The following is a 16701-nucleotide window of genomic DNA, read 5'->3' as shown; positions in this document are numbered from 1 at the left end:
GCATTCTCTGACTTAAAATGTTATAGTCGGACTAAACAGTGAGGTAAATTGAATAGCTCCGGGACCAACTTCCTGCAGATATTCACAGCTCGCTGAATTGAATCATTCCCAATATTACCAGTTTATAAAATATAAGGATATTAGAAGTCACTGAGGATTTCTGTGACCAAATAAAGGCCCAAAGCTACACAAAAGTGTTCTTTTATGCAGGTCATGGAAGTACAAAGTGACTTATAATATCCATAATATTGAGTTGTGGGTACATTGGGCCTGATTCAGAGGTGGATGCCAATGAATGTGTTGCTGTGATTTATTTTAGATTCACAGTTGCGATAATCGCAGTTGCGATAATATGCAAATTCTAGTTTAGGCCTTCCCCTTGTGCACGCAACGGAGATGCCCACATTCAATGTCCGTGGACAGTGCAAATCCGCTGGTGGACTCAAACACTTCGCCATTGGTGCATCATCGCGATCACCATAGATACTGTTGTAAGGAGTGCCCTCCATCACTGCCTACCTCCAGCACTGTATAGGCTGCACAGAGCCAGCGGTCGCTAGGATCCACCGGAGCTCAGCTAAGAGAGGTCTGACCTCAGTGATGCGCTACTGTGCATGTGCAGTGTCTCCGCATGTCATTACTCCCCACTAGGACAGGTGACACCAGGAGACTCTCACCACATAAGAGACTGCAATGCCCCGCTGTATGCCCGTACAGTGCACGCTGCATGGAAGTACAGCAGAGTGGATATAGGGTTCAGTTTGAGGAGGGTTGTTGTGTTGTGTACAACCAAAGATGGACTGTTATTGTTGCAGCTACCATGTACTGACACTGTGGAGTGTTGTATAATGCTCGCTGAGGAATTCACTCAATCAATAAAACTATGACACAGGCGGCTGGGGCATCTAGGCTATGACGGAGTACAGAAGCTTCAGAGTGGTATGGTGACTGGAATGTCAAAGGACAACTCTGAAAGCCCAGCATGTGAGAGGGCAAGCAAATGCGTTGCACCTTTCCGAAGTTCACAATCAGAGCACAAGTCCTATTGGAGTTAGGGCCTCATTCAGAGCCGGACGCAATTAGCGCTCGCTCGTCCAGAAAATAGGGGTGGCTATTCAAATGAACCGTTCGCTCTTTGCGGTCTGTTCACGCCTCTAGGTCTGAACGAGCAAAGAAAACTTGCGGTCGTTTTTTGGAAAACTACGCCCCCTGGCCGCTCGCATCCTACGTCATGTCCGCTATTTATTAGATTAATCGAGTACATCGACCAGCGTATGAACTGCTCGCTATTCTTGTGGTTGGTTTTTGCTACCACAATCTTGCGAGCAGTTCTGGCTATAAAATAACCCAGTGATGTGCTCAATGACGCTGCTGTTTTCATTATGCACACCCATAAAACGCCCGTTTTGACCTTTAAGCACGCCTGCGTTCGGATCTCCACTCCCTGTTTTCAAGCACCTTCCCCTGTTACCACCCACATACGCCTCATCCTGTCACTCAAATTTTTAGGCATTCGCTATTTTACGAGCACATGAATTTCGACCGCACTGACTGGTTCGCGCATGCGTATAACGATCTGTATGCATGCGCAGTTGGGCAAACATCGCTCGGAGCGAACGAGCGGCCGCTTACGAGCGGCTCTGAATCAGTCCCTTAGTACATACTGATGTCTGTGGACTAATGGAGGTTGAATCTATGAGTGGCAGGCGTTACTCCATAATACTCATAACAATGCTACAAGCATTATACAGGTTTATTTCTTGAGAAACAAAAGCATTGTAACAAGTAGGGTCAATGTGTACAGAAATCTCATTGAAAAGTAAACAGGTCATAAGCTGAAAGTTCTAATACCTGGTAATGGTGGAGAATACGAGAATAGGGAAATGGCTAAGTACTAAAAAGAAAATGGCGTACAGCATCAGAATACTATTACCTATACACTAGGATAAAATGGCATCAGTGAACAGAACAGACCTCAAAAACTTCATGATCCAAAACCAACAAGAATGGAAATCTACTATTGAACCCGATTTCCAGGACAGGTGCCTAAAAAGCATGAATGTATCAAGCTTTGCATATCCAACTGTAAATAAATGAAGTGTTAGAAGCCCCCTGCCCAATTTCAAAAGGACAGAATATGCCCTGCCCTTATGGCGACGCCCTGTTTGTGCCCCGCCAAAACAACCTGCCGGGTGCCCTGTCTCCATTCGTGGGCCGCAGTGTCCCACATAGGGGGGGGGGGGGGGGGTTGGGGGAGAATTGCGTTGCAGTGATCACCACCGGTGAATAGATGCCATCTATTCACAGAGAGGAGAGAGCTTGGGCCACGTCCCCAAAACTAATGAAGATGGGGCGAGTCTTAAAGACAGGCGCCCTTTCGGACACCGGAAGTAGAATGAACACTATATACTGCAGTTGCTTTTCTTGCTTCTGGAACTAAATGTGATTTAGAGATGTTTAGTTCAGAAAATCAACAATGCTACTGAATGTCACTTTGTCAGGAATGTGATGAAGAATGCTTTAGTCAGTGCAGTTTATGTCTACAGTGAAATGTTGAGCAAATGTTTGATTTCTTATGCTCAAAATTTTCTTTTGCAGGAATTTGGACTAGAAAAAATTCAAAATGTTGATGCTTTATTCTGCAAAATGTTTTAGCCTAGCCCTCAATGTCTTCCATTGCAGGAAAGAGACATCAAATGTGATATGATGCTCATGTTGTGTCCTGTGATGGATGGCAGTCTTGAGCGAGGAGAGGTTTTGGAAGGAGTGCACTGTCTACAGTGCCTTGCTGTATGCCTGCAAGTACACTATTACATCACCGTTGTACACTAGACCACCAGTACTACTATCCACTGGTGCCAGTACCCAGATCACTTCCTGTGAACTATAACGCCCAGCAATACCCTAACTTCCAGGCTGCCACAAAAAATATATTCAAGGCTGTAACAGGGCTTCACAGTACCCTATGCCGGCCCTGCCTCCTTTGAGTTCAGACATAGGGACGAGGCCTCCAACACCCAGAATTGCTGCAGTGCCCGTAGTGTCTTGAATACGCTACTTGGGGCACTACCGCAATTATACTGGCTGAAGAGTGCCATTGCAGGCACCCGGCTAGCCAGAAGCAAAGGTCAGGGGGCAGCCACGGTGCCGCACTAGTCGCACACTCATAATAACAGCCCTGAATATAAAATACCTACCGCTGATATACCTATGATATTAGGAGAAAAAAGAAAGTCCCCCAGCACACCAGCATTAAGATTTGATTACTACACGACAATAAAAATCCAGAAATATTTGTTGCATATATTTGCAAAGATATGTTTAAGCACCCAAAGTGGGTGCTATTATCATGTGGGTTAGGACCACTGTTACAGAGATTCCTTGGCGCGGCCTGATGCTTAAACATATCTAACACATCAAATATATGCAACAAAGATCTCTGGATTTCTATTATCATGTAGTATTCAAATTGTATTGCTGGTCTATTGCAGTGTGCTGGGGGACATTTGTTCTTTTTTCCTAGTCTAGATTAAAACCCCTCCCTTATAAGCACCTGTGAAAGATTATTAAATTGATATGATCAACCACTATTTTATATTACACCTATGATATTCCTTGTGTCATAGGCTACCTGTTCTTCTACGTTAAACAAACCACATGTGGACTAATCGCCACTAGCACCTACTATTGCAATATACACATAATTAACATGACTTACACTCTGCCCAGAACTCATCTCAAGAACTACTGTCCCCAGCATATTCCCCTTCGCATTATATATCAATAACAGCAAGCTCCACAGTGTGTCTTTCTGAACTTTCTCTAACCATGGCTTCTGTGGCTGCGGCTTTGCATTTGAGAAAGCAGTGCGTTCACTGAGACGCCCGTGACTCCCCCATAACACACCCATGAGACGGCCTCTTCTTCTGTTCACTTCAGACCAGCTCCCGGGAACGGCCATGACTTTCTGCCACCAGCTAAAATGTGTATGATCACATATGCAACAGTGATCTTTGCGTACGCTCAGTGGTACACATGTGCCATAGGGGTTTCTAGGACTATTCTGGCAGTAGCAAAAAACTACTAAACTGCGCAAACATCGACACTGTGTCCACCTCTGAGTCCACCATTACCTCTTATAACACCCAGGTTTTGCTGATGACCACCGGAGACAGATCACAGATTCTACCAAATTTATTGATAGAAATATTAGCAACAATTGTGTATTACATAGGTATACTATGCGGGTGGGTGCAAACACACTTACAGACATTAGTCATTTAAATAGTAACACAAATACTAAAATAAAATAAAAATTACTTCTCCTTTGAAATAGCTTCCAGAAGAGCTCGGGCTTCAAATGATGGTGACGGCAAGACCACAGTGGGACCATAGACAGCCATCACAAGACTGCCAAGAACGGAGCCCATGCAGTGATACAGGGGCACTGGAAGAGCTATCCGGTCTCCCTTGTAAGTGACAATGAAAAGAGTCAAGTATGGGGATTAGCCTATACAGAGTAATGTGTAACTAAGGGCCTGATTCAGAGATGCAATTCCGTCCATCTCAGATACAATGCAGAAGGATGTGTCAGACACATCCTTGCTGCATTTGCGTTCGCCGCACTGCATCTGACGTCGCAGGCTTGGATAACAGATGGTCGAGATGATTGCTCCTTTGTTCAGGCTGCGGGAGCTGAAACTTCCCCCAACCTGACCGGGTGCTGGTCACTTAAGAGGCCAGGAATCTGCATCCACCAACACAGACCCTGGCCTTGTTCCACCTGGAAAACTGGGGACACACACCCCCATTTCCAGGAAACGGTGACCAGGCATGCCCCCGCTTTACCCCCAAAGCACTGCAGCATGTCAGTCATGCTGTGACTTGGGGGAGGTCTGTGAGTGAGATAGCAGGACCCGTTCTGCACATTCGCAGAACAGGTCCTGCGCAGGTGGAAACCCCTGAATATCGGAGAGATATATACATTAATCATCGGATTAACGTACATCTCTGAATCAGGCCCTAAGTGTATTGAGTCTCTCACCTTCCTCCAGTTATAGCCAAATCTCATCCCAACCATAGATGCATTGTTTACAATGTTGTGATGACTTAGAGTTGCTCCTTTGGGATATCCAGTTGTACCCTATGACAGAGCAGAGTAAGGAATGCGTATTAGATTAGGAATGTGGGTGATGGATTTCACAGATGAGATAGATAGCAGGACATACACTTATGGAGGTAGCAGAGGAAGAGAGAATACACAAACATGGATATGATTTTCAAGGAAACTGGGAATACCTCATGCTTATTCACAATGTTGTCTTTGCCCCATAATATCCCACACTAACTAAGCAAGGATCCTGAAGGATCCAGGATGCTACAAGCATAGAAATCATGGTCCCTGTTAGAATAATGGATTTTTATACAAGTACAAGCCAAAATGTATGTGATCCCTTTCCTAATACTCCTACTGTATGTGACCCCTACATTTGTTTTCATGCACAGATCATGCTGGGGTACAAAGGAAGTCTGTTGTGGTTTGTGTCCAACTGAACAAACAAAAACATACATTATAATCAAAACTTATAAATAATAATAATTTTCGAAAATTTGTAATAACAGTAAATGCTAAGAGCCACAGAAACACACATATAGGGACATATTCAATTGTAGATGAAATATTGAACAATGCAGGGATTTTCCCAAAGCCGCAAGGTTTTTCCTATTCAACTGAAGGAGCAAAAATCAGTCGCGTTAATTTCTATAAACGACTTGTTCCTCACAGCCCACATGGGAAAAGTTCCTTAAACTGTCGGGACTTACTTCAGAGCCCCTGGGTACCCCCCTGTGATGACTAATTAGACAATTGGAAGTTTTCAATTAGCTTAATTAGTCAATAATTACAGGCAGCTCTGTCCTTCTCCTCCTCCACTGCCCATCTGGGCTAGACCTGCCTGTCACCCCCAGCATCTGGTAGTTGCCAGCCATGTATTTAATGCACTGTACGTCAATCCCCACACTCTGGCATTAACTGGGCATCCCGATAGGAACAAGCACCTCTTCCATGTCACTTTTCTCTTTAAATATCACCTGCCGTTTTTTTGCGTTCAAAATTACAGGGACCAAATTTTGCTTGCCCAGTTGAGCTGTCAAGCCCGGCATATCGGGCAGACGATCGATAAGTATGTATACACTTACCAATCATCAGAAAGATCGGCGACATATTTTTGTTTCAAATATGGACACTATTCCAGAGTATGGGAGCAAGTCTGGGAGTCTGGGGAAGCATCATATATGCCCTGGACATATATGTACATATTAGTCTCCTAATGCACTGGATAGTGTATTGTTATATGGTATTAATAATTAACCCTATTGATGGTCTATAGCAGTGCACCCCTAACAGTGCATGTTTTCCAGATCTCCTAGTTGATTAACAGGTGTATTTATTATTGGCTGACATTTGTTAAAAGATCCACAGGTGGTGATAATTTAATTTGTGATACTGAGAAGAACCTGCAGAATTAACAATATTGTATTATATTACTATTTCTATTGTGGTCATGGTGTGGGCTGGGAAGGGGGGTTTCCATGCACCCGGAACCCGACCCCCCCTGCATTTGCCTATGCATTCGAATGATAATTTCAAATATGTTTTGACATATTGTAGCCCTTCTTTTTCAGCAGAGCCCTCTGTTTTCCCTTACTCTTGTATAGAGAAACAAAGTCATAGACTTCTTGGCAATTATCAGTATATCTACCAACAGTTACTAATACAGTAATTAAAATATTTTTTTGGTGTAATGTCATGTAGAATTTATATGAATCAGTAGGATGTTATATTTTTAACTCATCATTATATATGTTTCATTGACAAATATTTGACTTTATATTTTTACTAACCGGAAACATTCTGATGACTGACAAGGGGGTAAATTTAGTAAGTGTCGGTTTGGGCTTCAAAGACAAAGCAATAGGCATCGTCAGCGGTTTAGTCCAGAATAATTCAGTATTTACAAAGCATCGGTTCCGCTACAAATCATAAGTCAATCTGTGGCGCGGATCGCTATGATTCTTAGCAGACTTTGTTGCTTTAAAAGTTGTTAAAAGGTGTGTAATAACATTTTTAAAAACTGGCATGGGGACCCAAATCATTATCCAGCGCTGAGCTCTGAGTCTAGGCCAGTATTGAAAAGTAGGGGGGGAAATGAAGAGGGGGTGCCCCATATTTTCAAAGAACTGGCACAATTCTGAACCAGCCGTGGCAGCTGACACTATTGCAGGGAGACATGTTTTTGTTTTGCCAAGATTCTGGGGTTGCTACATGTACCGTAGTGAACCCCTGCATTTTGTGAGTAATAAATGAATCAACGAGGGCTGTGTGGGAATGTTTTTATTTAGTAAAATTATACAATATTCACGAGGTGTCTCCTACTTTTGTTTAATATTTATTTACAGGTGCCAGCAGGCCTTTGATGTCTGGGCATGATGGCACCCAAAGTCCTGGGGATGCAGAAAAGAGTTCTGAGGGTAGATTTACTAAATCTTTCTATGAGATTGTAGCTATCATTTCTCTATTGCATTCTAGAAAATGATAGACAATTGGAGGTGTTGCTCATAGCAACCAATCAGATTCTGTCTGTTTTAGATGCTTTAGTAAATCCAGCTCGGGGCTTGTTGTCCTTGGGAAGAGGAGACCCTATATTTGGGATGTTTCCACTTCCCTTGGGAATGCAGCCAGTTTAGAGATTGTTGCAGTTATAGCAGGGGGACTCCACGCTGTCTTTCCCCCTGCTGAAACGTCAGCTGCCCCGTCTGGTCCAGCCTAGTGCTGGTTATTGGAAGTAGGGGGAAAGTAGGGGGAACCCCACAGCCTAGTGCTGGTTATTGGAAGTAGGGGTAACCCCACGCCACCCCCCCCTTCCCCCCCCCCTCCCGATACCAGCCTAGGCTCATAGTGAGCCGATGTTCTATTGTGTTCTAAAGTCGGTCATTTGAGCAATATATCTTGCTATCTTGCTGGTTTGGCCTTTAGAGTATGAGCACCAAGGTGTCCAATACATTTCTCTATACAAGAAGCCATTGCAGGCAACAGATATTTTGATATTTTTTATAAATTTGCACCTCAGGACAGTAGACTGTTTTTTGCCAACAAGACAAAACAGGCAAATCCAGAGATCTGTGTCCTTTAAATAATTGCACAATATTTTAGCCAAACACGGATCTCTGGTTTGACCTGTTTGCCTTGCTGGCCAGGGACAGTATAAGGTATTCCAAGATACACATTTGTACAAATATACCATAGGAGAGATTCATTTAATAACAGGCACTGCAGGAAATTCACCCTTAAAAATGCAAAAAATTAATTAATTGTTTATATGCTTTGTCGTACATAAATACTGCATCACAACACTATGTGAGAAACAGCAGAGAAGCGTTTGCCTTTGGATCACTCAGAATGACTCTAAGCAGCATATGTACAGTCAGGTCCATAAATATTGGGACATTGACAGAATTTTCAGATTTTGGCCTCTATTCACCACAATGGTTTTGAAATGAAACAAACTAGATGTGCTTTAACTGCAGACTTTCAGATTTAATTTGAGGGTAATTACATCCAAATCGGGTGAACGGTGTAGGAATTACAACAGTTTCAATATGTGCCTCCCACTTTTTAAGGGGTCAAAAGTAATGGGACTATCAACTCAAAAGCTATTTCATGGACAGGTGTGGGCTATTCCCTCGTTATTTCATTATCAATTAAGCAGGTAAAAGGTCTGGAGTTGATTCTAGGTGTGACATTTGCATTTGGAATCAACTGCTGTCGACTCTCAATATGAGATCCAAAGAGCTGTCACTATGAGTGAAGCAATCAAAACAAACCCATCAGAGAGATAGCAAAAACATTAGGTGTGGCCAAATCAACTGTTTGGAACATTCTTAAAAAGAAAGAACGCACCGGAGAGCTCAGCAACACCAAAAGACCCGTAAGACCACGGAAAACAACTGTGGTGGATGACAAAAGAATTATTTCCCTGGTGAAGAAAAACCCCTTCACAACAGTTGGCCAAATCAAGAACACTCTCCAGGAGGTAGATGTATATGTGTCCAAGTCAACAATCAAGAGAAGACTTCACAAGAGTGAATATAGAGGGTTCACCACAAGATGCAAACCATTGGTGAGCCACAAAAACAGGAAGACCAGATTAGTTTGCCAAACAACATCTAAAAAAGCCATTACAGTTCTGGAACAACATCCTATGGACAGATGAGACAAAGATCAACTTGTACCAGAGTGATGGGAAGAGAAGAGTATGGAGAAGGAAAGGAACTGCTCATGATCCAAAACATACCACCTCATCATTGAAGCATGGTGGTGCTAATGTCATGGCGTGGGCATGTATGGCTGCCAATGGAACTGGTTTCCTTGTATTTATTGATGATGTGACTGCTGACAAAAGCAGCAGAATGAATTCTGAAGTGTTTCGGGCAATATTATATGCTCATATTCAGTGAAATGCTTCAGAACTCATTGGACGGCGCTTCACAGTGCAGATGGACAATGACCCGAAGCATACTGCAAAAGCAACCAAAGAGTTTTTTATGGCTAAAAAGTGGAATGTTATGCAATGGCCAAGTCAATCCCCTGACCTGAATCCGATTGAGCATGCATTTCACTTGATGAAGACAAAACTGAAGGGAAAATGTCCCAAGAACAAGCAGGAACTGAAGACATTTGCAGTAGAGGCCTGGCAGAGCATCACCAGGGATGAAACCCAGCGTCTGGTGATGTCTATGCGTTCCAGACTTCAGGCTGTAATTGCCTGCAAAGGATTTGCAACAAAGTATTAAAAAGTGAAAGTTAGATTTAGGATTGTTTAGTTTGTCCCATTACTTTTGGCCCCTTAAAAAGTGGGAGGCACATATAGAAACCGTTGTAATTCCTACACCGTTCAACTGATTTGGATGTAATTACCCTCAAATTAAATCTGAAAGTCTGCAGTTAAATCACATCTTGTGTGTTTCATTTCAAAGCCATTGTGGTGGTGAATATAGGCCAAAATATGAAAATTCTGTCAATGTCCCAATATTTATGGACCTGACTGTAGGTCACAACGAATTCACAGTTTGCTAAAACAGAATTGAATGCAACTCAGAATCATATCTTGATCTATTAGGCACTTCTTTTTTTCAGCAGTGCCTCCTGCTTACGTCAGTGTGAACTAATAACCAATTGGAGTGGTGACTATGGCCCTGATTCAGAGCCGGACGCTCTGACAGAGTGCTCGCTCTGAATCAGGGCCGTCCCTCCAACCTTTTGGAGCGGCCTCCTGGCTGCTCGCACAGCTGTGGGTGACCACCCACAGCTATAGCGAGCGGCCAAAATGATGGTCGCGATGGACCATCGGGCTTGCGACGAGACCCTGCGGTAGGGTCTCGCTGCCGCAAGCCCTGGAGTGCTTTAGGCTCTATCAGAGTCAAAAGCACACCCACTCACATCACTAGTTAAGTCAGTGGGGCCGGCCCCAGACGGTAGGCGTTCCCATGGGTATGCCTCCGTCTGGGTAGCCACGCCCCCGGCACGCCCACCAAAGGGGGCGTGATGTCAATCACCATCGACAGCACGCCCCATTTGGTGCGAGACCCATAACGACGGCTTGGCCGTCGTTATTTGGGTCTCACCCATGCGCACAACGGAGCCGTCTCCGTCGTGTGCATGCGCACTTGGGCACCATCGACGCACTTGCGAGCGCTCGCGAGCAGGTCTGAATCAGGCCCTATATCCACTGCTGATTGATGTGTGTAAGTTTCCATAATTATTCTACTGCCACCATTTAGGACGGTGCAAAGCACTCTCTGCCTGTTCTGTTATCGATATATTGCTGTTATCTAAGACAGAACACTGGGCCTGATTCAGAGATGGACACAATGCTGATGTGTACAGATGAGAGCGTATTAGTAATCTGCTCATATCTCACGCCATGCATGCGTCAAGTTTCATTACTGTGGCTGCCCGCAGTGAGAATTTATTTTTAAAGTGATTGACAGGGAGGTACCATTGTGGAGCGGCAACAGGACGCAATCAAACACACACGACTCAGACACAGGTGAGCAAAGACTGTGTATAAAAATCTTTCCCTTTTTCAAGTGATTGCAGAATTGCCACAATCGATTGAAAAAGGGAAAGATTTTTATACACAATCGATTGCAAATTGCACAATTGCTGCAATCAATTGCTGATGTATGGGGGCCTTAAGATGCAGTCTCCCACTATGTGGATTCTTGGGGTGGGGGCATTTGAGAAGTAAAATAACAAATAGGTATCACTTTTTACATGCTACTAGTTCATGTATACAAGACAAGTTCCATAAATTAGATAACTATTTGTACTTTTGTGTGTATCATTATATTAGTTGCCAGCGTGTAACAGGGATACAGCATGTGGCAGGGATACAGGCCCTCATTCAGACCCACTCGCGAGCGTCTGTCCGCTCGCAAGTGGGTCGATGGTCCCCACTGCGCATGCGCACGACGGTGGGAGCTCCGTCGTGCGCATGCGCGAGACCCGACGAGCGAAGGTCTTTCCTTCGCTCGGAGTGTCTCATCAAAGGGGGCGTGCTGTCGATGTTGACTGACAGCACGCCCCCTTTGGTGGGCGTGCCAGGGACGTGCCTGCCAGACGTAGGCCTACCATATGAAGCCGGCCCCACTGACATCACTAGTGATGTCAGTGGGAGTGATTTTGACTCTGATAGAGCCAAAATCACTCCTGGCCTTGCGGTTGAAAAACTCAGCCGCAGGCTTTTGCTCGCAGTTTCGATGGTCGCGATGGTCAAGACCATCGCGACCATCATCCTGCACGCTCGTATATGCTGTGGGTGGTGACCCACAGCTATACGAGCGTCCAGGAGGACGCTCCATATTAATGGAGGTGGGCCCTGATTCAGAGCGAGCGCTCTGGTCAGAGCGTCCGGCTCTGAATCAGGGCCACAGTTCACTGAATGAGTTACAAATTATGTAATATACAGGAAGCTTAACAAAGAGATGTAAAAGACCAATTGCCGTCAAATAGGATTTACTTCAAATATGTCTTATTTCCTTATCACTATTGTTTTGAATGCAGATATAGTAAATGAACACTATGTAAACCTACTAACTTACACTGGCCACATACATGAATTCTGATAAAGCAGAACATTTGCATACATCCCAACTCTCTTGATTTAGGCAGGACAGTCCCTACTCTAGGGGATAGTCCCACTGTCTCGACAATCAGCACTTTTGTCGCTACAGCTGGGAATGTTGAAAGGTAGGTCATGTTCACAACACTTGTGCATGAGGCAATTCTTGGGTATTTCTATGAAGGTTATGAGGGTTGATGGGGCAAGCCCCCTTCCCCAGGCAATGTAGCCATGCCTCCACAGTCACCCAGTCTAGCCCTCATCATACTGTTATCACACCCTCTTTTCGCAGGCAATGTTTGTTGTCCCTATTTCTGATAAACAGATATTGGGAGGTATGCATCCATATCTGGGTCCACTTTAATCACAAACAATCATTTTTGAATCTGCGGACAGGCAAATGCTATTTTGTGATGTCAAAAACAAAATAAGGCGTATAAGTGCTGCATGTTAGGTTCTGGTTTTGTTGTGGGCCCAGGGTGGTGACAGGAGCTGACACAGAAGCAGATTTAAAACAAAATGTGGAACTTTTAATGGGTGGTTTGGTAGACATGAACAATGGGAGAAAATAAAGTCCAGGGATGGCACTAAAGTTCAAATGGGAACTGAGGTGAAGCAATGAGTAAAAGTCCAGGTAGTGGCAGATAGAAGCAGTCCAGTAATCCGGGTCTTGTGAAGCTGCAATGAATTACAGGTTGAAGTGATTTGCAGGTAGAAGAGGTGAATTGTCCAGAGGAAATGTGAGAGGAGGCAGGGTGCAGGGTACAGCGGACACAGGTACTCAGGCAAGGGGAAGGTAATGGATGATGCAGGGTAGTCCAGCGGGGTTGGAGCAGACATGCAGGCAGGCAGGTAGTGTATCACAGAAAAACAGGTGGTGAGCACAGGGAACTCTCTCTCAGCTAAGCTGAGAAACACGTTGCACTGGCAATGAAGTGAGGTTCTGAACCTCCTTAAATACCAAGTGCTGTGCCGTGACTGGCCAGAGAGAGCATGTGACAAATCAGGATTGGGTGATTAGGTCACATGACAGGAGGCAAGATGGCGGCGCCCATGCTGGAGCGGAACGAAAGCACCACCAGCCCAAAGTGACAGCATGCCCGCACAGAACCACGCACAGCCAATGACCCTCGCCAAACACCACCGGCAACGCCAGACGCCCCCCGCCATAGTGACCTCACGGGAAATACCCGTCGACCACCATGCCGAGAAACTCTGGTCGTGACAGTACTCCCCCCCCCCCCCCTTATGGGTGGCCTCAGGACACTCACCAGTCTTTTCCGGATGAGCAGCATGGAACCTCCTGACCAGGACGGGGGCATGGATGTCTCGGGCATCAGTCCAACAGCGTTCTTCCGGGCCATAACCCTTCCAATCCGGAAGATATAATCGTCCTCTGCGGAAACGGGAATCCAGGACCTGGGAGACATCGTACTCCACGCCTCTCTCAGTCTGGATGCGAGGGGGAACAGGAAGGACCTTGCAAAATTTATTCAGGATTAGTTGTTTTAGGAGGGATATGGAATGAGTTGGGAATTTTCAGGTAAGCAGGCAACTGAAGGCGATAAGCCACAGGGTAAATTATTTGCGTAATGGAGAAGGGGCCGATGAAACGGGGAGCAAACTTCACTGAAGGCACTCTAAGGCGTAGGTTCCGGGTGGACAACCAGACCTGGTCCCCAACTTGCATGCATGGCACTTTCCTATGTCTCCTATCCACCTGAAGTTTGTAGCGAGAGGACGCCTTCTCCAAATCAGTACGCACTTGGGTCCATATGGACACAAATCTCCGTACAGTGGCCCTCATTCAGAGCCGTACGCTCTGAGCAGAGCGAACGCTCTGAATGAGGGCCGGGCTCCATTTTCATGGAGCGTCCTCCTGGACGCTCGTATAGCTGTGGGTCACCACCCACAGGCTATACGAGCGTGCATTGCGATGGTCGCGACCATCGCGACCATCGAATTTGCGAGCCGGAGCCTGCGGTTGAGGTTTTCAACCGCAAGCTCCGGAGTGATTTTGGCTCTATCAGAGCCAAAATCACTCCCACTGACATCACTAGTGATGTCAGTGGGCCGGCTTCTGACGGGAGGCGTTCCCTTAGGAACGCCCCCGTCAGGGAGGCACGCCCCCGGCACGCCCACCAAAGGGGGCGTGCTGTCAATCAACATTGACAGCACGCCCCCTTTGATCGGACACAACGAGCGAAGGACTTTCCTTCGCTCGTCGCGTCTGGCGCATGCGCACGACGGAGCTCCCTCCGTCGTGCGCATGCTCAGTCCATAACATCAACCCACTTGCGAGCGGACAGCCACTCGCGAGTGGGTCTGAATCAGGCCCAGTATCCTCCACAGCTGGCACATCAAAGACAGGTAGACTTTGAAATTCAGGAATCCGAGGGTGAAGACCGTAGACAATTTGGAATGGAGTTTGGTTGGTAGCAGAATGATAGGAGGCATTGTGTGCAAATTCCGCCCATTGCAGTAGTTCAAACCAATTGTCTTGGGATGAAGACATGAAGATCCTTAGGAAGGTCTCAAGGTCTTGGTTAACCCTCTCCGTGGATCCATTGCTTTGGAGGTGGTAGGCCGTGGAGAAGTTTAACTTCACTTGCAGAACGGAATATATAGATCTCCAGAATTTTGCCACAAATTGCACACCACGATCAGAAACTATTTCGGTAGGAAGGCCATGGAGACGAAATATGTGTTGGATGAACAAATGAGCAAAGTCAGGAGCAGAAGGTAGTTTCTTTAGAGAGACATAATGGACCATCTTGGAAAATCGATCCACAACAACCCAGATGGTGGTATAGCCCAGAGAGCTCGGCAAATCAGTTACGAAGTCCATGGATAGATGCATCCATGGACGTGATGGAATAGGTAGGGGCATCAATTCACCAGCTGGGGCTTGACGCGAAGATTTATGCTGAGCACACGAGGGGCATGAAGAAATGAATTTCAACACATCAGCCTTCATGGACGGCCACCAGTAGCTTCTTTTTAAAAGTTCCAGAGCTTTCAGAGTACCTGAGTGACCTGCAAAGTGAGAGGAATGAGCCCAGGTGAGCAGTTGCTTCCTTAACTCCGGGGCCACAAAGGACTTCCCAGTAGGGGGCTGTATTTGTACGGTGGCAAACACTCTTGATTCCAACACAGGAGCACTAGGTAGGGTCTCCGAATTATTGTTACAGAGGAGAGATCTAGATAGGGCATCTGCCTTTTGATTGAGAGCTCCAGATCGGAAGGACAGGGTGATCTTGAACGAGCAAAAAATATCGCCCACTGTCCAGACGAGGACTCACACACTGAATATTCTTGAGGAAGAGGAGGTTTTGATGGTCAGTGAAGACAGTGAACGGAAATTTAGCCCCTTTCAGTAGGTATCTCCACTCCTTCAGCGCAAAAGTTCTTGCTCACCTATAGCATAATTTCTTTCGGCAGGAGAGAATTTCTTGGTGAAGAACCCACAAGGATGAACTCGGTTATCTTCATAACGCTGGGATAAGACCGCTCCCACTGCCACTGATTAAGCATCAACCTCTAATAAAAAAGGTCTGTCCAGGTCTGGTTGTCTTAGGACTGGGGCTGTGATAAAGGCTTGTTTCAAAAGATGGAAGGCTGTCTCCACTTCGGGTGACCATAGAGCAGGATTAGCGCCTTTACATGTCAGAGCTGTAATGGGAGCCATCAGTGACGAAAATCCCTTGATGAAACGTCTATAGTAGTTGGCAAATCCGAGTAGTCTCTGGATGGCTTTCAAGGTTTGTGGTCGGGACCAATCCAGGATCGCCTCCACTTTTTTGGGATCCATTTCTAGGCTGGAGCCGGAAATTACATAACCAAGAAATGGAACTCTGGGTACACTAAAGACACATTTCTCCAGTTTGCAATAGAGGTGATTCTTCCTCAGATGATACAGCACTTCCTTCACATGTTTATGATGTTCCTCTGGAGAAGATGAAAAAATCAATATATCGTCCAGATAGACAACAACTGAAATGTATAATAAGTCCCGGAAAATTTTGTTAACAAAGCCCTGAAAGACAGCAGGGGCATTGCACAAGCCGAAAGGCATTACAAGGTATTCACAATGTCCATCTCTGTTATTAACAGCGGTGTTCCACTCGTCACCTGAGCGAATACGAATAACATTGTAGGCCCTCTCAGATCTAACTTGGAAAATATGATGGACTCTATGACTCTCGAACAATTCTGTGATTAGTGGAAGCGGATATCGATTCTTGACTGTTATATCGTTCAGGCCTCGGTAGTCTATACAAGGTCGTAAGCCACCGTCCTTCTTGACAAGGAAAAAGAACCCAGCTCCAGCAGGAGAGATGGAGGGGCGAATAAATCCTTTCTCCAAATTCTCCTGGATGTATTCAGACATCACTTTGGTCTCAGGCAAGGACAGGATAGGTGCAACCACGAGGTGGCATCTTGTCAGGTAACAGATCAATTGGGCAATCCCATTCTCTATGAGGAGGTAAGATATTTGCTTGTTGTTCAGAGAAGACAT

The 16701-nt window shown here is 45.5% G+C and overlaps 1 protein-coding gene across 1 annotated transcript in view; it reads right to left on the bottom strand.

The window, feature by feature from the left end:
- The window catches only part of ACSF2 (acyl-CoA synthetase family member 2), a 151356-nt gene that overhangs the window by 74732 nt on the left and 59923 nt on the right, over positions 1 to 16701 (bottom strand). The window contains exons 7-8 of the mRNA XM_088482709.1: positions 5045 to 5143; positions 4321 to 4469 (exon numbers count right to left, since the gene is read on the bottom strand). Coding sequence (XP_088338835.1) covers positions 4321 to 4469; positions 5045 to 5143 — 248 coding nt within the window. The remainder of the gene's footprint in view (positions 1 to 4320; positions 4470 to 5044; positions 5144 to 16701) is intronic.

The sequence above is a fragment of the Taudactylus pleione genome, unplaced genomic scaffold, assembly GCF_031769625.1.
Source record: "Taudactylus pleione unplaced genomic scaffold, aTauple2 ptg000290l, whole genome shotgun sequence".
NCBI classification, from domain to species: Eukaryota; Metazoa; Chordata; class Amphibia; order Anura; family Myobatrachidae; genus Taudactylus; species Taudactylus pleione.
Note: the sequence above shows the minus strand (reverse complement) of the source record. Positions and strands in the feature narration are given on the sequence as shown.